This window comes from Lissotriton vulgaris, chromosome 2_2 (genome assembly GCF_964263255.1).
Source record: "Lissotriton vulgaris chromosome 2_2, aLisVul1.2, whole genome shotgun sequence".
Classification (NCBI taxonomy): Eukaryota; Metazoa; Chordata; class Amphibia; order Caudata; family Salamandridae; genus Lissotriton; species Lissotriton vulgaris.
Window position 1 is genome coordinate 37608821 of NC_141688.1, and position 20528 is coordinate 37629348.

Sequence of the window (20528 nt, forward strand, 5' to 3'; positions counted from 1 at the left end):
TGCTGATGAGGGCCTGAATGATGGTTTATCTGGTGTTTACCGGGAGCCACCTGAATATTTTGCGGAGCATGCAAAAGGTGTGGAAGCAGGCGGAAGTGAGTGCGTTGACTTGTTTCTTCATGGATAGCTTGCTGTCCAGGATGATGCTGAGGTTAAGGGTGTGTGTGTGGGGGGGGGGGGTGCCAAGCTCCGCAATCCACCGTGTGTCGTTCCATGGAAAGGTGGTGTTCCCAAAGATGAAGTCCTCATATTGCATCTGTAGAGGTTCGCTTCGGTGGTGGAGGGTTTTTCGGGTAGGGAGGATGAGCGGTGTGTCGCTGTAGTAGGAGATGTTGTTCAGTATGTGTTATCTGATGTGTCGGCGGGGCGGTGGGGGGGCATTTAGGTGTTGAAGAGGGTCAGGCTGCTTGACATTCCTTGGGGGACTTGCCACTGAGTTCACACAGTTGACCTTCCCGGGCTCCGAGGTGAAAGGTGGGAGACGGATCCTTTGTGTTCTGCCACTGAGGTATGAGGCGATCCATTTGAGGGTATTGCTTGGATTCCTATGTTGTGGAGTCTTTTGAGCTTGATGTGGTAGGAGACAGTGTCAAACTCAGCAGAAAGGTCCAGGTGGATGAGTGCTGCTGTTAAGGAGGTTCCTGATTAATAAGTGGTTGGGTTCGAATATCAAAGTGGGGTTGAGTGTAGATGATTCAAGTGACTCCTCAGTCACTAAAATGTCCACATGTACATACTGACTTGACTGCCTGGTGTGCTTTTTAAAAAATTTTACAACGAGGCTAACACCCAGAGTTTTAACGCAGGCCCCTGTGATTCCAAGGAGTCCCTACCTTTCAGCCTTCCCCACTCGCCCCCAGTCAGCCCTACTACCTACGAATATCTGGAGATACAGGAGTCTCCAGGACTATTGAACCCATCCTGAAGTCCGACCCCATAATTTTGCGTTATACCACTGTTAATGCAAGGATTGCTGCTAGTCCTTTAACTTTCCTAGAGCAAAGTTTGTCTTGTTTTTTACTATGTAAGTATTTTGGCAGTAAATATTGCCCCATGTCCTTTAGGAACGATCCATATCTGCTGTGTGTATTTCACAGTTCCCTACAGATTTCTATATTTGCATGAATTTACAAGTAGAAAGTGTGCCTGAGTATCAGATGGAGTCAGAGGAACTGATTATTTGGAGTACTGATTTTATTGTATCGTAGAGTTAATTCATGCAGGGTTTTCGCTCAACCTGATTCCTTCAGTAATCCAGTGAAGGCTCCTAACCCTTAGGACTTGTGATAAGCACGTGTGTGCTCTCAATTCCTGTCACTCACAGGGTCTGAGACCTATCATGACACCGGAAGGAGCTCTCGAGATGTGCTGCGGGGCCACATGTACACAAAAGGAGGCGGAGAAGAGGTTGTCTGCAGGTAAATGGAGGCAGCGTAGATTTCAGTTAACCTGCTCTGAAAGCACCCAGGTGGGCTCCAAATCAATGCAGTGGGTGCTGTTGGTGTACACTGTTGTATTATTTTCACTATTTGACTGAGTAACAGTAATCTACGTGTTAGGGTTAGTTCCTGCGACTGCGTCATTTTTTGCGTACATACTTATTCAAGTTTGAAAACATTTCAGCAGACTGTCTCTTCTCATAGTCTGGGGTTTGTTGCTGGCAGATCTGCCTTTCATTCATTACTGCCATAGACCTGCCTGCATGGAAACAAGTTCTGTAGCTTGGCATGTCAGGATAGTAGAGGGACTAACTGTACTTTCCCCTTCACATCCCAATACTCGACTCCTTGAGGACTTGCTTTTCAGTCTTCACAGCTGAATCCCCTCGTCTCCTACAATATCATTTGTAAATACTCATTAGACTCTCGTTTTGCGTGTTTCAGTATCCTTGCAGTCTGGTATACATGTTTGATCAATTTAACTCTTGCAGCTCTTTACCACTTATCTGATTATTTAATGTCACAGATCTGCAGTCCTGCTTCTGCGTATTTATTCTTACTGGTGTGAAGCCCCTTTTTTATGCATGTTTAATCTCACAGGGCTGCAGCAGCTTTGCTTCAACGTGTTAAATCTCACATGGCTGCAGCTCTGTTTCTGTATATTTAATATCCACACAAAATAGTGATGGGAATGGAGGATGTGGTTTAATAATCTAGTGAAAATGGCATGTGCTCAGTGTGAGAAAACTGCCCACACTCACAAATTGTAACATGGTTCATCAACGGGCTTGCTGACTAACACCCCTGCGCAGACCAACGCCTGGGGTGGAGCAAGGGGGAGGGTAAGACAATACAAACAAAAATATTCGCAGTAAATATGCAGCTAGTGATTGATAAAACTAGCTTGATCATATCCGCGGTTATGCTTTATTCCTGGACTACCCGGCCAGGGTTAAAAAAAAAATAGGAGGGTGGTGAAAGAAGATTATTAGTACCTGTTTACCCCTCCTTATTGCATGTGCGTCAACATGTTTCAGCCAGTTTCCCATAGCCCTAAATAGAAGGTCTGCACAGCTTTCATCAGGACCTTTAGATCCCCTTAAGACCCCCCCGTCCTACCTTAATTTTGTAGGTTAATAATGGGGAATTCCCTTTTCCATTTTTTGGATATATAACACACACTCCTGTTGTATCGAGTTTCATCAGTAAGTTAGCTTGCAATGGAGTGGGAGTAGGAGTGGCTCCCTGTGGAGTCTTCAAGGTGAGACCGCTGCCCGGCATTGCTCTCTTTGCGTCGTGTAGTTAACTAAGGAGAGCGATACAACTGTCACCCTAAAGATGCTCGCTCATGTGGATAAACTCGCTATTTTAGAGCGGTGGGAGGCAAATGACTGTTCCCAAGGATGTTCCTGCACATTGATAAAATCATATCAGTAGTGCAGGGTTTTGTGAGGCACATACCCGTAGTGCTCAATCCAAAGATGTTCACTCGCTTCGTGTTGACCTGTGGGACGCCTGCAAGCAGAAGCCAGTGAATTTCCTGCTTTTCTTGACAGCTTGTTTTTTTAGGCACAAAGTGTTGGCCTTTATGTGAGTTACTATGAGTAGACACTTGACAAGAAAGCTGTCTTGTAAATCAGCCTTCAGTTCCCACCCGCAGTGTACAATTGCCTGCAATGCCAAGACTAATGCCAGGCTATGTTTTTTCATTAGGTGGTGCTGTCTTGGCTGTCCTACACTGCTCCCCTACAATTAATTGCCCTTCGCTCGGCTGAGCCCATGCCACTGATGATGATGATGTTAATGTTACAATTGGTGGAATTACATTGGCTCTTTGTCCTCCTCTCCACTTCACTGCATAAGCGCTGAAAGTTGAGTGCTCTGTGCTCTCTGCTAGAAACTGAATTTTAATTAGCAGAATGTTCAAAGTGTAATTAAAGTTGAAAAGTAGAGCTTTGTGTACAATTGAGAATGATAGCAAGTGATGCTGCTGCAGCTCCTATTACAATGCCAACGTTGTCTCATCTGCAGAATTACAGAGCTTAATCCTCTGCACATAGATGATGTTCGGTACCCTTGGGGGAGGAGGAAAAATGCTGGCCTTTTCTTCAGGAAAATGGTTTTAATAAAGGCTTGCAGGTGCAGACGTGTAGGCATTCGAAAGAATATTACCTGTTATAGTCAGATATTCTACCCTTTCTTTAGTTGTAGCAACTCTTTAAGCCTGATACACTCATTACCAGAGAAAACAATATGATTGTGAGAACAGAAAGCCACCAGGACTACAGACCGAGCATTGTACGCAAACACAGACTTAACGAGTATCTGAGTAAGATGTTCTCTGTATCCAAGGCCAAAACCTTTGTGACAACTCATGCAGATGAACTCCACAGAAATTGTGAGGAGGCATGGGATGACATTGAGTTAAAAGGAATGCACAGACCCCAAGTTAAAACAGTCTTGTGAGCGGAGGTACTGGCTTGAGCTAGAATCTTGATAGTAAGGGCCAGGTGAGAGAGCGGGCAATACAATAAGCAGAGTAGAGATCACTTGATGAGAACTAATCAAATGCCTGCAGCACCAAGGTTTAGCTGCAACAAGTCTCATATATGCCATAACCATATCCAAAGAGCATTGCTTAGACATATAGAAAACTTAGTTTTAAAGACTTCTGAAGTTGAGAGCAAGAACTGAGTTTGGGTCCACAAGGTTTGCTTTAAATTATGGAGGCATCCCAAACGTCTATGGGTTAGTTTATCTCTCGAACTTTAGTAATTCATTTCATACTGGCCTACTTTTTGATAAACCCGATAACCATCTTTGTTAATGACCATGTGCAAATTGTAATTTTTCCGTGGCGATTTAGAGATACGCACAACATCTTAAGTTTTACTCTAGAGGAAAAATCATGGACTTTTAACAGCTACAAGCGGAGAGAATTCAGATAAAAGTGCAACCTATCTAGAGCTCATGGTGTTTATAAGATTGACGACTGTTACATTTTTTTGGGAAGACATTTATCCTACATGGTCTTGGAATCTGGCGGAGGGGTTTGTATGGGAGACTTCACTGTAACACAAGACCTTTTGAAGTATCACTAAGATCAATTTTGGAAGACTAGAGTACAGTACAGGAGCAATGAACAGCACCTAGAGGCCACATTTAAAGGCATAGTGAGCTATACAAGTGCTAATGGTCCCCCAGTAGCCTAGGTTGCTGTACTCTAGTTATAAGTATTGTCAGTGTAAGACTTGAATTGCATTGTAAGGATTCCATTGCTCTTTTTTCCCCTTCAACTATGCACAACCTCAAACTTCATTGAACGAACACACTGTCCCCTGGACTTAGATTTATGCAGTTCCAGGCTTCCTGTCGTACACAACAAATCTGACCGTGCCCAGTGTTCAAGAACAGTAGAAATAGAGTACTTTTAAATAGTTAAAGCCCCATAGCCTTATAGCGCCTGGTGGCATACAAGTGGCATTAGCAGACTAATGGCGCAACATTCCAATCCTGGGTGTGGGAAGGTAGTTAGTTGTGCACTTAATATCTCCCAAATATACAGTCAGTTGATGGCACCTTGTGCCCTCGCAGGCTCAGGTACCACAAGCACAGAAGACACGAAGTGTCAATATAGTTGCAGGGGAGGGGGCACACAGTTTGCAAGTATTTGATAAAACGGAAAAAGCTGCTTAAGTGCTTTATTTCTGACTCCCCGCATAGCGAGTAACTGAATTTTTAAGCACTGAATTAGCTGCAGCTTGGAACTGCAAATCTACTGCACGTCTAGAACTACTCGGAACTAAGACCACTGCTGAAGAATTTGTAAAGGGTGTGCTTTTTTGTTGTTTCTGCACTGTCGTCCTGCTGGAATGGCACCCTGCACAAAAGCAAATGAAGAGACCTGCACCATACCTCGGACCTGGGGAACCCGGTACGAGTCTCGGTAATGTCGCTAAACCACCTGTGATTCTGGGCAAATCACTTAATCTCCCCGTGCCTAACAAAACGAATGTGTGTCCTTGTGTAACGTAACTGGTGCTATGTAAAGCGCACTGATATCCGGTTCGGGTCTAGTTCGCGCTATATAAAACTCTGCAATTTTTTTTTTATAGTTTGACGGATGGGTACTGCATCACAGATGTGAACAATATCCTGTCCCCATTATTGCAAGTGCATTATATCCTAATGCACTTGTAATAAGGCAGCTGGGATATCAATTACTTTTTGTGATCGGGTACCAGTCTGCCAAACTCTAAATCAGGCTTCAGGTTCACCCCTATCACCAACCCAATATTTCTATCCCTTTCCCCATATCACTGTACAAGTTCAGCATCTTGACCACTACCTCCACAGTCCTTTAATTGGCATCATGAGCATTACCCACTAATTCATTCTTGTTCCCTTTTTGCTCACATCTTGAGAGTTGCACACATTCAGGAGCAATCATTCTTGTTAGATGCGAGTTAAACTGTCTAATAGTTCTATTTTTCGCAAAATACAAAGAGTGGGCTTTTGATTCACCCCTTTTAACTACTGGCTTACTTCGACCAGCTTCTTTCAGTTATAAGCTTGAATGTTTGTCAATGTCTGTTTGAGCATTTATCTCTCGAGTAATGTAATTGGCTGTTTGGTTGAATCATTCTTCTTGCGCTTGAGTGCTAACATTAACCTGCATGAGGGACTACTTTACAAATATGACCCTCTGTTTGCTCCTGCTGAATTGCTCCCATGGATTTCTGTCTGTCTCTGTTTCTCCTCACTGTTCCCTTCAGCCCTCCACGTTTAGGTTAAAGTCTACCAGATAGCTCCTCTTTCTGGTGTTCTCAGTGTTCACTTTCTGTATACAGGCCTTTAAATCTTGTTCTTATCTTGTCTCATATGTGGTGTATGCAAAGACAGATGTCAATTGTCTGACTGTCTTCTGAGGGAGCTTTGTGTTTACTTTTCATTCTCTGACTTCAATGTGAGAGGATTTATGTGACATCCTTGCTTTGAAAAGTATGATTTTTTTTCTAGCACACAGCAAAATTTCAATGTTTGTAAATGAACTGTGCTGATATTTCAGAATATAACAGCATTAGAAAAGCAAACTATTCTGCACCACTCTACTCTGCACACTAGCTCACTGCACCCTTTGCACCACTGCACCCTTTGCACCACTGCACCCTTTGCACCACTGCACCCTTTGTAACACTGCACCCTGCACCACTCCCCTCTATGCCGCTCAATCCCCTCTACGTCACTCCGCTGTACCTCGCTGATCTGGTACTCTCTACTCTCTGCCAATGTATGCCACTCCACGGCGCTCCACTCTAATCTACTATATGGCGATCCACTCTAGGGTGCTCCACTCTAATCCACTCCACTCTAATTCACTCTACGGCGCTCCAGTCTAATCCACTCTACAGCGCTCCACAATAATCCACTCTCCGGTGCTCCACTCTAATCCACTCTACGGTGCTCCACTCTAATCCACTCTACAGTGCTCCACTCTAATCCACTCTACGGTGCTCCACTCTAATCCACTCTACGGTGCTCCTCTCTAATCCACTCTACGGTGCTCCCACTCTAATCTACTCTACGGCACTCCACTCTAATCCACTCTGCGGCACTCCACTGTAATCCACTCCACTGTAATCAACTCTACGGGGCTCTACTCTAATTCACTCCACGGTACTCCACTCTAATCCACTCCACTGTAATTCACTTTACGGCGCTTCACTGTAATCCACTCTACGGCGCTTCACTGTAATCCACTCTACGACCCTCCGCTCATCTCCACGCCGCGATGCTCTACTCTTCTCCACGCCGCGACGCTCCATTCTTCTCCACGCAGCGACGCTCCACTCTTCTCCACGCCGTGACGCTCCACTCTTCTCCACGCCGCGACGCTCCACTCTTCTCCACGCCGCGACGCTCCACTCTTCTCCACGCCGCGACGCTCCACTCTTCTTCACGCCGCGACGCTCCACTCTTCTTCACGCCGCGACGCTCCACTCTTCACCACGCCGCGACGCTCCACTCTTCACCACGCCGCGACGCTCCACTCTTCACCACGCCGCGACGCTCCACTCTTCACCACGCCGCGACGCTCCACTCTTCACCACGCCGCGACGCTCCACTCTTCACCACGCCGCGACGCTCCACTCTCCACTCTTCACCACGCCGCTCCACTCTTCACCACGCCGCGACGCTCCACTCTTCACCACGCCGCGACGCTCCACTCTACGACATGCACTCTACTCTAATCTGCGATACTCCACTATTCCACTCTATGCACACCCACTCTACGTCACTCCACTCGCACACTGTACTCTGCTTTAAGATCCTCTTTGCTTCTGTGCGCCCCTCTGTGCTTCTGTGCCCCCCCCCCTATGACTCGCCCCACCCCAGCTGTGTCGCGCCCCTCCCCCTCTCCCGCCCGGCCCCTCTGTGTGGCGCCCCTCGCCTCCCCGTCTGTGTGGCACGATTTGCCTCCCCCTCTGTGTGGAGCCCCTCGCAACCATTCCCCCGCTACATCGCAAACTTCTGGCCATGCTGGTGTACAATAAAGCTAAAACACATTGACAAAGTCAATAGCTACTGCATAGGCGAGATCTATTGGCTTTGTCAATGTTTGCTCCTCTTGTACTCCTAGTTCCCACATCTGTCATTTCTCGAGTCTCTCACCCTTTCGTAACTCCCGCACTCCCCTCTATGCGCTCCTTGTCCCTTCTTCTCCCCTTTCCATCCTAGTGGCTTCTCGTAAGTGCTTCAGGACCAGGTACTTTTTGATTTAATAACATCCAAAGGAGGACTGAATTTAACGCACCACTGGCTTCAGTGCCATCCTCGTTTTGTTTCTTAACCAATAGTAGGTCGAATGGCCACGGAGCTTTTGTTTTACACCTTCCTATCTTTTTGTCATTGACACTAAAAGGCTATATTGAAGTTTCTTTTGCTACTCAACCATTATTTGACAAAAACAAGACTGTATCAATGGCTAGGGAGCCTCCAGTTCCGTCCTCAGTTTGAAATTGAAAGAAGTCAGAGGTGTATGCACTTTATTGGGTACACAAATTCATAGTATGGATATAAGTGGATGTATAGTAGAGACTTATCTCAAAGTAATACAATGTTGAACAAAGTTGGTGGTATGGAGGAGAAACACCATGGTAGGGGGGGATAAGAGACCGAAAGCAGGTGAGATGCGGTTTTACCTCCTGGAGCGTTGCACACAGATGAGATGTAGCTTAAAGTGTACATAATATGATCAAGTTAAATTACTCATGTGTATGTGAGTCATAGTAATTACATTATTTCTGAAATCACTTTTTTCTTTGCCCTCTTTGATAGATAAACATATTGGAAAAGTATCGCAAAGTACTAGACATTATGGCAAATACATAGGAATGGGGTCAGCATTGTTCTGTCATAGTTCATTCATAAATTGTTGAAAAATGTTGGAATATTCATATTATTGGCCGCTTCCCCCGTTTATGGACTACTCTGATTCTTATGGCTACACTAACTCTCTCCATTTTCCAAGTTGATGCTTAATGGAGAACAATTCCCATCATGTTTTGCGTGGAGAGGAGTTGCAAAGTGTTTGTGTGAGGGAGTGGGTGACCATCAGCCTCACATGGAATGTATGTGGGCTCTTGCTGATGTCTGCTTTTTTTTCTCTCTGCAGGGCCCATCACACGGACATTCACTCCTCTGAGGTTCCTGGTGGAGCCGGAGGACACGGTGGCTGTTCGAGGCTCTTCGGTGACACTGAATTGCTCGGCGCACTCAGAGACGCCTCCTAAGATTGAGTGGAAGAAGGATGGGACTTTCCTCAGCATTGGCTCGGATGATCGGCGGCAGCTTCTTCCAGACGGCTCCTTGCTTATTAGCAGCATTGTACATTTCAAGAACAACAAGCCAGATGAGGGCAACTACCAGTGTGTGGCCACAGTGGAGAGCCTTGGCACTATTGTGAGCCGTACGGCTAGGCTGATGGTGGCAGGTGAGTTCAGGGGGGCATGGTTACGTTTTGGCCGGGACGGACGTGGCGCGTACATGCTTGTCGTTTGCAAATGTCATCTCTTCTGCAGTTTTAACTTTTTAGAAGTAGAAGTAGCATTTATGTAGTAACCAGGGTTTCCTGGTTCAGCTGATGCAGAAAATGAGACTGGCAAATCAGAGCGTAACTCGCATTCATTGTTCATACTTGTGGGGATTACATGGTTTTCATATTTGTTCACAACAAATACAAACCTAGTTGTTTTGACCGCTTACTTTTAGAGATATACCTTTTCCCAGAGCCACACAAGTAATTTTTAAAGTAGAGACCGCATGCGTTGCATAATGATCACGATGCTGGGTACTTTGTCTTCGAGGGAAATTTGGGCTTCCATAACCCTTCTAGTGCTTCTTGGTAGTTTAGTTGAGCAAAGAAGACCCATCTCAAGGGAAATGGTGTGTAGGTTTAGCAACAATATAATGTTTGTGATCACATTATATGTAAATGTCCAGTGCGGGTTATAATCGACAATATATGGCTTTTCATAAAACGTTTAAATAGTAGAACATTAAAATGAGGAAGAATGTTGACAGTCAGTTCTTTTTAAGCCCTAACCATTGCAGATTTATAGAACTAGTACTTTAGATACTAGTGCCATGGTCTCATTCTGGGACTGTTGTAGGAGGAGACTGGATGTAAAGGGATGAAGCTCCTGGGGACTTCTAAAGGTTGTGCTACGACCCTTGTTAGCAGAAATTACTTAGGATTCGTGGTACATTGTCTTGGGGTTAGTACTGGCTCCTTTCTAAAGTCCAGTTATTAGTCAATGTCTGTGGAAGCAAAGTGTTACCCCATAACCAGTCCCAGGATGCTTGTTTCTGGTTGAAAGTAGACCTGGCTTGGCAGTCGGGCTGGACTTTTCCATGAGGAACTGGGTCAAGACTGGTTTGCAAATGGCTGGGTCTGAACTAATGTGGCGAAGTTAGCTAAAGAATGATGATGGATTCAACCCAGATCTAATAGAGACTGGGGGTGAGTGTCTGATAAGTTTCAGTGCTCTGTCAATCATCTCCTTGTGTTTGCAATAAAAGCAAAGGGTACAGAAAGCCTTCTTTCATTCCTCAAACTCATCTGTGGGTCCACAGGTAAGCAAGGCGCTCTACCATGACGCAGGCTAGAATGGTTAGGGTATCGCCAAGAGTGTCCAGGATGTTTTGGTACACCAGACCAGAAAGAGGATATCAGAAGTGCTGCAAATGGGATTCACATGGTAAGAAATACATAAGCAATATTTAGTACAGGGTTGTCTCAGTCACCAGTCATCCCCAATCTGCATAATGGTGGAGTGAATCCTTTTTACGTTTTCCTGCTCTTATGAGCGGGGGAGGAGGTGGGGTGTCCAAGATATTTTTGACTGGTTCTTCCTGGGAAAAAGGGCATTTGCAGTCATAAATAAAAAAAAAAAGGGGTGGGTAGATTTCAGAGTATAAAAGCAAAACTGTTATGATGAGGCAACTGAAACAGGTAGTTGCAGACTGTTAATCCCACACCTTCTTTATAGTGGGTTTATGAATGGTCTATATGAAGGCCATGGATAACTATAGCTGTTGCAGGGTAGTATGGGCATGCTAGACAAAAATGTGCTTGTTATGTGACCAAATGCGTTTCATGTATAAGATTGGACTAAGCATTTACACTGGCTGCTTAGTCCGTGCCTCTTGGTCAATTTAAGACGTTTTTTCAGCTTTGCCATTAGATTAACTAAATCTCTGAGAACTTCCACCTCATCCAGATGGAGATGTCCAGAACCTACCTTAAGATTAAACCTGCCAAATTAGAATTCGTGCTATTCACCAAAACCAATACGCAACAACTGGTCCAAATGTGTTGTAATGGCATGAACCTGGGCAGATTAAAACCCAAGCTTTTTCCCAGTGCCATGTCACTTATTTAAGGGTAAGGTCGGTGTCCAGAGTCCAAGGACCTATCTTCATGAAAACCAAGACTGCCTTGTACCAGCTCTCTACTAAACAAAGTGAAGCAGTTTTTCCCAGAAACCTTTATTTTATTACCAACAACCCTGCTGACTCGCCATCTTCAGTGACTTTCAGCACCACCATCAACTAGGAGCCATATCGCTCAAAACAAAGAAATGCAAAAAATAAAGTACAAGGCAACAAGCCTTGTTAATCTCTGCACTGAAGATCTGGAACAACATCCCTGTGTCTGTCAAGACTGTCCCAAGTTAGCAAATAGCTGAAGACACACCCCTTCAAAGAGTAATAGAAACATTACAGTCTCGCTTTGAAAAGCTTGCAACCCCTTCTTTAATATGTTTGACTGTATCTTTGGCTACGTACAGCGTTCTTTTGCCTTTCTACTTGTTTTTTCGCTGTACAAATACTGCGTGAACATTTACATCGATACAGAGTTGCTTCCCGAATCGTGAATTTTAATTGTGGGTGGTTTGTATGTTTCCCATTAATATACATAGGGTAGTTTCTGGACACTTGGTAATTTTTACCTGTGGGAACACAGCTTTGACAGTCGTAACAGGGAAAGGTTAGCACTCATTTTCAGTGATTTTTTATCTGAAGGCTCTCATTGCTTCAGTTTTAATGCATTATCAGTGCCACCACCCACTCACTACTTGTAGTTCTAGTCTAATATATATTTTTAAGTTGTGGGCATTTAAAAGTAAGGAAAAATATGAACTATAGCAAGTTTCAGTAAGATATTCCCAAGGATCGTTATGTTACAAATTGCCATATTTATGGTAGCAGAGAAATATGCACTGACAACTTAGGCGATTGTCCCCTGTTTGAGGATGTTAGAATAGTATTTACTCATGTTTTGCGATGGGAGATGCAATGGACACGTTTGAGTTTAATGGTGGCCTTTAATCCTCAATTGATAATCTTTTCTCTTGATGGGCAGATGTTTCTTTGCTTCAAATGGTTTGCATTTTTGCATCGAATGCCTACTTATTTTTCTGTTATATGAGTTGCAGAAGACATCATGCAGTTCTGTCGGAAATAACTAGATTAAGTAAGTTGATTAAAGGCCAATAAATAAGGATCTGAACCCTGTGAGCAGTCAGCAAGTGTTTGCCATTCTCAGGGAATGAAGGGGTAATATTGGACGACAGAGGCTCATGTTACATATCGTTGGCTTAATAATCCCTTAATAATGAGAAAGACATTATGGGTAACATCTCATAAGTAACTGTTACATCCAACATGAGAATTCTGTAGGTGCAAAGTGATAATGTACATCAGCTTTTTCAAAGGCTGCCCCTCAAAGCCTTAACACCTCTTGACACTTTTCCATTTCCCTTACTAAACCATAACGAGCAGATGTTTTGCCACATTGAGGCTATTTTAAAGTCAAATACTGTATCTCACCAGCTGGTGGTTGGGCTAAAGGGTGCATTCAATAAAGTCACCATGATATAAACCTAACACCTCATCACTTATGCTAGTTATTTATCTACTTTCAAAAGCATGCAGGCACCAAGAGCCCTCATGGTATTAAGAACTAGGGGAGGTGGGAACTACAGAAGTGCAAATTTGGATCTCAGAGCATGTCTAAAAGCAAAGTTTATTCTCAGTCCTAAGGGAAAGGTAGGATGCCAAATAATGAAAGGAGAGGCTACCAGTGCAGACCCTCCTAAATTTTGCACTTGCAGCAACCATAAGCCTACAGTGATCCACCTCATGAACCCCATCGTCTCATTCTGTTTGGTAAATGTTTGTAACATATGTTGCTGTAGATGCACATGCTTTTATACTCTTGCCATCCAGTGTTGGGTGTACACGTTTGCAATTTGTTCAACAGATACATTTCAACTCCCCTCCTTCCCCCTTCAACGCCTCAATCCACCAGGCCAGGACAAAGATTGCACCTCTGATTGTTTTTTTTTTTATATACCTTGAGGTCCTGTCATTCATTATACCAGTGCCAGGGATGGGATCAATTAGGTCTTTTCCAGGACCTTCGGTGCCAGATGTCTCTGAGACAGAAAACCCCTAAACTGGATCAGCAACCATGTAGGACTTGCGACTTTTTCTATTGGGTCGTATTCAGAATGACTGTTGGACAATCAGAAGAAAATGTCCTTTCAATTGTGCCCTGAATGCTATTCCAATTATTTGAGGTCGGACCAGTGCCTGGTCTGCAACCTGTGCTTATCTCTGAAGCACAAGGAATCAAACTGCTCGGCATGCAAACCCTTAAGTGTAAGACCATTGAGTACCAGAGCAAATGCTGGTGGGCGCATCACAAGATGGAGTATCGAGACTTACCTGAGACCACATTCCGGAGTACCTCACCGGTGCAAAAAGAGATGAGGCTAGGCCATCCGGATTCCAGCTGGGACGGGAGGAACAAAACCGGTGATTCTGACCTCCAATGCTTCAGAGGCAGAGGGGAAAGACTTCCCTATTTGCCAGAGCACAGACCCAGGAAAATAAAACATCCTCGACCCTCTATTCCACCACACTTGCCTAAAGATTAACCATCCGGGGATCAACCGCAAAAGTGCCTTCAGGTTGAGTATCAATCCCTGAGGCAAGCAGCAAGAGGCACCAAAGTTTGGTTCTTGCTCTAAGCCCTCTGTACCCCAAAAGACCCGCCAATCCCTGGCGTCCATCTAGGCCGTTTCAACCCTAAGCCTCTGAAAAGTCATCCACTGAGTGGAGATTGGCCACAAAGCAGACTCTGAGACCCATCCAGAGATCATCTCTGAAATGAATCTCGATGCCAAAATCAGACTGGAGCGAGACCCATTTCACTTTTGAGCTCCCCTAAGGTGTCTGAAGTCAGGAAAATTTTAGCTCGGCCATGTCTGCCGGACAAGCTTCATATAGCCAAGAAGAAGAGGATCACTTTGAGCACAGATATTGGAGTATCTGCCATCCTTTCTTATCCTTTCGTTTGAGGGTTAAAACTACTAGCTTGCCTCTACAACATCCCACCCAAAGTCCTGACACACCACCAGCACTTTTTCAGTGTCATACACACCACTACCACCCTCTCACTCACAACACGTATCTTCCCACTGTGATCATACTGGCTAAGGTCAAGGGAGTGCTTACAAGCCTAACAAGATATGTACCACAACCCTGTCACCCAGGATTGTGTTGACCCTTGGGAAGACTATCAGATTTGTATGCAATGGCTTTATAGAGCTCCGTGTTCACCCTGGCTGGAGTATCTTGGCGCTAATTATCCAGGTCTAGAGTGAACACACAAGCCATTAACCTGCGGCCAACTCTTAGGATCGAGGGAACAACCAAGTCTCAAATAATTTATGAAACCTGAGTAGATTAGATTCAACTCGAATGTAATCGGGTAACTGATTCCGACTGAAGGCGGGCGCCATGGAGAATGATTGACCGCCAACTGTTTTTCGGCGGCTCTTGGGAACCACCAAGCTACAATGATGGGTCTATCTCCACACCCATGAACAATGGTAATGTATGCGCTGAGATCAAAGAGGACACCTCAAAGGGGTCTTTTGTACCATAGAAATCTCTCTAGCTGGAAGCTAGTGCAAACGGGCTAAGGCAGGGGAGAAGCAGGATCTACATTGGAGATAACAACTTAGTCTTGCGGCATCATTTTGAACAAATTGCAGGTTGTTAATGAGGATAGGAGGCAGGCCAAGATAAATGGCATTACAATAATCGAGCTAGGATGAAACAAAAGAGTTTTAAGGTGAGAACCTTTTGAGCAGGTGTGTATAGGTAAAGGACAATAACCAGTAAAGCTGGAAGAAGCAGGATTTGACTACAGATGAGACTTGATCAGTAAGAGGCAAGGAGGAGTCCATCTTAACACTGAGGTTTTTTACGATTGGGACCAGTGAGGGGGCGAGTCCTAAACGGTTAGCCTAAAAAATTGCAGGTAAGGGAGCAAGCAGAAAGTTTTTGTGGAACAACATTTTTTTTGGTTTTAACCGCTTTAATTTGTAATTGTTTTCTTTCAACCAACATGTACTTAAGACAAATAGTTCAGTAGGTAGCCCATAGCTTAGCTAAAGGCGCACTCTAATCTGGTGATGATTAAAATGTCAGCCTCATAAAGAAAAAAATGTTAGTCCCATTGGTTCAGTAAGTCAAGCCAGGGGAATCATGCACTGATTAAATCAGTAATGGCAACAAAAAAAAAGAAACCGCAGTAGATACAAAGGGAACTGGCAAAACCTGGTTGAGAGCACAGTTGCTAGAAAGATGTGCATGTTTAACCAGAGTTGTGAACGCACAACACATGCGTCTCAAAATAAATGTATTTACAGTGGGAAATGGGAGTTTAATAGAAAGCACACACAATACAGTATAACAATAATACAATACAATATAGAAATGGAGATGGACCCTATGCTCTCCATTCTCCATATTGTTCAGTCTCCACATGTTTTTGAACTTTGACACAGACACACTTTGACTGAAAATGCAAATAAAGCAATCCGTTAAAGAAATATTTAACAGTTTAAACAATATTGGCATACATAAATATCTATTACTAATTGATCGCAAGTAACCCTATAAAGCGGAAGATTACAGTCTGCTAAAAGTTAGATCTTCGGTCTCCGATGAGTAGTAGAGATGGCTTCAAGGCATTTTGTCAGCATTTGTGGACTACATGATTATGCAGGCAAGGTTTTCATCAGCTCAAGGTCTACAGAATCCATTAGGTTTATTTCCAGCGAGAAAGAAACGTTGCAGCACTCGACTCGAAATTAGGGAAGCAGCAGTGAGATCCACGAAAGTCCAGGCTCCAAAGATGTTCATCAAGCTTGAGGGAAGGTCCTACCAGCCAACTTCCAATCAGACCGTGTCTTCTGTGTTTTAAAAATCTAACCTTCGGTGCTAGAGCAGGCTTTTCCCTCACAGGTGCCTGGGTGCCACAGTAAACTACCACCAATGTTCTATGCTGTAAACTCACGAGAGAGACCGTAATCCAGTTTCAACATTGAGGGCACACTCGGCGTGCCTCTCCAGGTCACAGAAAAGGTCCAGGATCTCTGCTAGCCTGGGACCGATTTATTCCTCTGCACACATGCTTAGATTAGCTTGATGCCTCAGCCAAAAGAAGACAGAAAGATAGAAAAATAAATATACGTGTTTAAGAACTTAGGGCAGGGGAATATGCCTACATACCAGTCCCACTGAGGGATCACTTTTGCCACTATCATACGTTGTATTTGCCTTTTTCCTTAGTTGGCCTTTGATTTTGGGTTTTTTCCAGCTGCAAGCTGGAGGTGGCAGGATGCTCTTCCTGCAGGCTTAAGGAGTCAGGACCTGTCCCGCGTTTGCCAGAAGAAAATAGTACCCTCACTTCTTCCTAGCTAAAGGCAACATAAACCTTAAATGTAGTATGTGGTTGGCAACCTTACCTCATGTGGGATACCACAGAAAGAGGAAATTGTTGATTTATGTCCTCATTTGTACAGCACAAGATAATTGAGGTCTGAAAATGTGGTAGTCTCCGGTGTCGCACAGTTTTCTATAGCCTGTACAATTCTCTGTGTATTTTTGTGTGTGGCAGAGAAACCTGCCAAGTTAACAATTGCTGCTTTCTACATTCCCCTCCCTTTTCCTTGAAACCTGAGAATCCGAAGGACGTAGCACGCACTCATCTAGAAGAAATAGTTTTCACGCTTGAAAGAAGCACAATGGTGATGCTTACTGACAATATCAGCTACACATTCTACCACTGAGGCCATAGGAGGTGAAATGTTACTTTTTAAAGCCTAGCCAAACTGGTTGTTGTACTGGGCAAAAGTCAAATATTTGGTGGAGTACAAAGCATAAGCGTTCTGTTGAAGATTTGGTGATGGAGGGGAATCAACAGTTTCCCTTTATTTGGCTGCTTTTGGCATATGCCTATCCTGGGCAAGCACCGTAAAAGATTCTGCGTTATGCTTCTGTAGTGGGTCTGGTTTGTTAACTTTTTTTGGTGGATTATTTTTTAAGAACCAACGTGCACATCTGATTCTGTTGTGAGAACATGGGCAGGTATAGATGAGTATAGGACACAATATTATGCTAATAGACCAATGCAGGTATTGGTAAGTGAGAGATCGTGACATAGGATTGTTCTATGGGACAAAGGCAGATATTCTTTGGTCCGTGTTGACGACTTACGATTCTGCTGTAAGACCAACATAGTTATGAGTCAGAGGGTGCACTGTATGGAAATGGTGCTGTGCATTGATTGGTTACTCCTTATAGGACCAACACGTTTTTTTCTGATCAAGATAGACCTTTAACTCATTACATGGCACATCCGTTCCTACTGTAATTTGGGTGTAACCGTGTGATAAGATATTATTAGGCCGCATGTTTCCTCCCAGAATGTCATATTTAAACTTTTTCCCGAAGATGTTCAAACAGAGGTTGTTCATTGGAGTTTCACCTGCAGCCTTTTATGGATACTTATAAAATTAGTAGTTTATCCATCCATAGTAGGCCAACTGCCGTCATACAGCCTATAGATTAAAGCTCTCACTCACTCAATTTAAGGTTATGTTACCGACAATAGGTTTGTGGAGTTGTGCTATCACACTCTGCTTAGCGTAGGGCTTAATTTTTTGCCTACTGTTTGAGCTGTGCAGCAGCTGTGAACCTACGTTCTTGTTTGACCTCTTCAGCAGCAGAGAACAAATCAATGTTTGCAAGATTAGGTTTCTTGTTGCCTCTTTTTAAAATATGCTGGGCTATATGCTGGGAAACATTTCATATCGAGATACTCGTACGTTTAAAGCTCAGATTAAATATATTTGCTAGACCATCAATGTGAAATCAGGTTTGTGACGTTTTATTATATAGAAGGGTACATTGGGATGAAGACATACTTATATGATTGGTTCTCAAACCACCCACATTGTTGAGGTTTCTCATCTGGAAAGCTTGATTATAAAGATGTGCGTTTTAGAGTAAATACAGACTTTAGATTGATAGTTATGTGCGACTGATACATTGGTTGGAAACAGATTTGTGAAGACCTAGCTATAAAAATATGTAGGGTGTAGTAAAGATGAACATTCGTGCATTAGTAATGGAATTGCTTATTTTCGGGTCTAGGTAAACTGAATTACATAGATGTATATTGGAGTCATGGAAGGCTTGGTTGCCTTGGTTATAAAGACATACATTAGTTTGGATGGGGAGATTTATGAGACCTACTGACAAAAATGTGCTAAATTGAAGACCGATTTCAAAAACCGTATTATAAAAGTGTCTGTTCGGGAGCATGCAGAGGGTAAGTGGAAGCCTTCTTATATAAAATTGTGCAGATTGAGGTGATGGAGACAGGGGAAGCTTCATTGTAAAGATGTTAATGTAAGGTAGATGGGAAACGTTGGTATAAAGATGTATGTATAGAGCTGTAATATTATTGGGGGTGCTTGGTTATGTGGACCTTGTCATGTCTCCTTCCAGAGCACCATGGGACATGCTGGGATTACTGGGCCCAACCTTGGTTGTTGTGGCCTTCTACTCCTGATGTCCGGGGCCTTATCTCTTGTGCACCAGGAGCGCCTGTGCCAAGTACTGCCCATTCAGCACCTGACTCTCAATGGTAACGCGAGTCGAGCAGTTACAGGCTCTTTGGAGTATGTAGGTGTAAGGTAAGCAGAGGCACAAGTACTAATACAAACGGTGACACCCCCTCCCCCAAAAACAAAAATCTGATTGTCCAGTAAAATACTTATATTTGGTGAGAAGTATTTTTTGCACACACAAAGGTTACTACAGCTTAGTAAATGATACCTACTACAGTCTCTCATGGCAAGTGTTCTAGCATGGTCCTTTACAGTGTCCCTTAGGCCCTTCCCGCACGCTAACAAACCTTGTCTCTGGTGGTTTTCTGGGGGTGACCAAATACGTCCCAAGGGCACTAGCATTGTGCCCTTGGGACCCGAAAGTTGTACTTTAGCCCTGAAAGTCCATCTCTCTATGGCGTTTATACACTGACTTCATGTAAATCTCTAAAGGCCTGCCAGCCCTGCTCCAGTCCCTACCCACTGCAGCCTAAAGTAGTATGCCGGAGCACGTCTTTTAGTGCTCCATTGATAAGCACCCCATCTTCCACACTCAGACGTGCTGAGGTCGTTGCAGTTGGTGGCTTTTCCTTCACAGTTCGTGCAGTTAAGGTAATGGGGAACCAGTGATATTGCTGGGTGGCTTTTGCTTTTGATCTCCAGTCCCTTTGATGGTCGTAGGAACTTCTCCGATCCCATACTGGAGTTATGGCCTAATGTCCCAATGTAGTTGGTTGCATGGACAATGACCTCAGTAATATCCTTCTGACATACGGGGAAGGGAGGAGGGTATGAGGGGGGCACAAACTCAGGCAACAAAACTCCAATGATCCATGTTTGCCCATGACCAAAAATCAGTACCAGGTGTCCATACAACTGTGGCACTTGGGGCAGGGGTGAATGTCCGTCATTATGCAGGGCACATTTCCGTCCCAACAGTCTGGAGGCAACATTCATAGAGATGGTTTTAGAAGGACATTTGAGGAGGCCAATGATGAAGAAGATGGGAAGATGAAGACTTGGGGCGCTTGGCAGGCCCCTGAGGATGTTTAATAGAAACAGACTGTAGGCAGATTAACAATATAATAAGGTACCATCCTATTTATGAGACTGTCCTGGTGGCAGATTGACAATACAGTAAGGTACCATCCTATTTGAGATGGTGCTGCTTACCTTTAAATCTGTCCAGTTAATTTTTATGTCTCCCATAAGATTGCTCATGTACTGTCTGTTGTGAGACACATTGTTAGCTTACTGTGGGCATAGAGCCCACCCATTGTTTAACATTGGTTGACTTCATTGTCACACTCATTTGCTTACTACTTATTCATTGGCATGTGTAGGCTTTCCTTTCTGTTCTTGTGTTTGTCCCTGCTAACTTTTTAAGTTGCTACTTTTTATTTAAGCATCTACGAGAGTGTATGTTTAGGTTTCGCCTATTATCGTTCGCTTGCGAATGTAATAGGCGAAAATTCAAGTGCTCCATTCGACTCGTCAAACCACTGCGGTTTTTCCACAGTGCATGTGAGTCACGTGACCACAAAAGCGGGTC

At 44.0% G+C, this 20528-nt stretch overlaps 1 protein-coding gene across 9 annotated transcripts in view; it reads left to right on the forward strand.

Moving 5' to 3' along the window:
• Positions 1–20528, forward strand: part of NEO1 (neogenin 1) — a 540003-nt gene that overhangs the window by 233391 nt on the left and 286084 nt on the right. For all 9 annotated transcript variants that reach the window (XM_086959257.1, XM_086959255.1, XM_086959251.1 and 6 more), the window contains exon 2: positions 9115–9432. In XM_086959257.1, coding sequence (XP_086815383.1) covers positions 9115–9432 — 318 coding nt within the window. The remainder of the gene's footprint in view (positions 1–9114; positions 9433–20528) is intronic.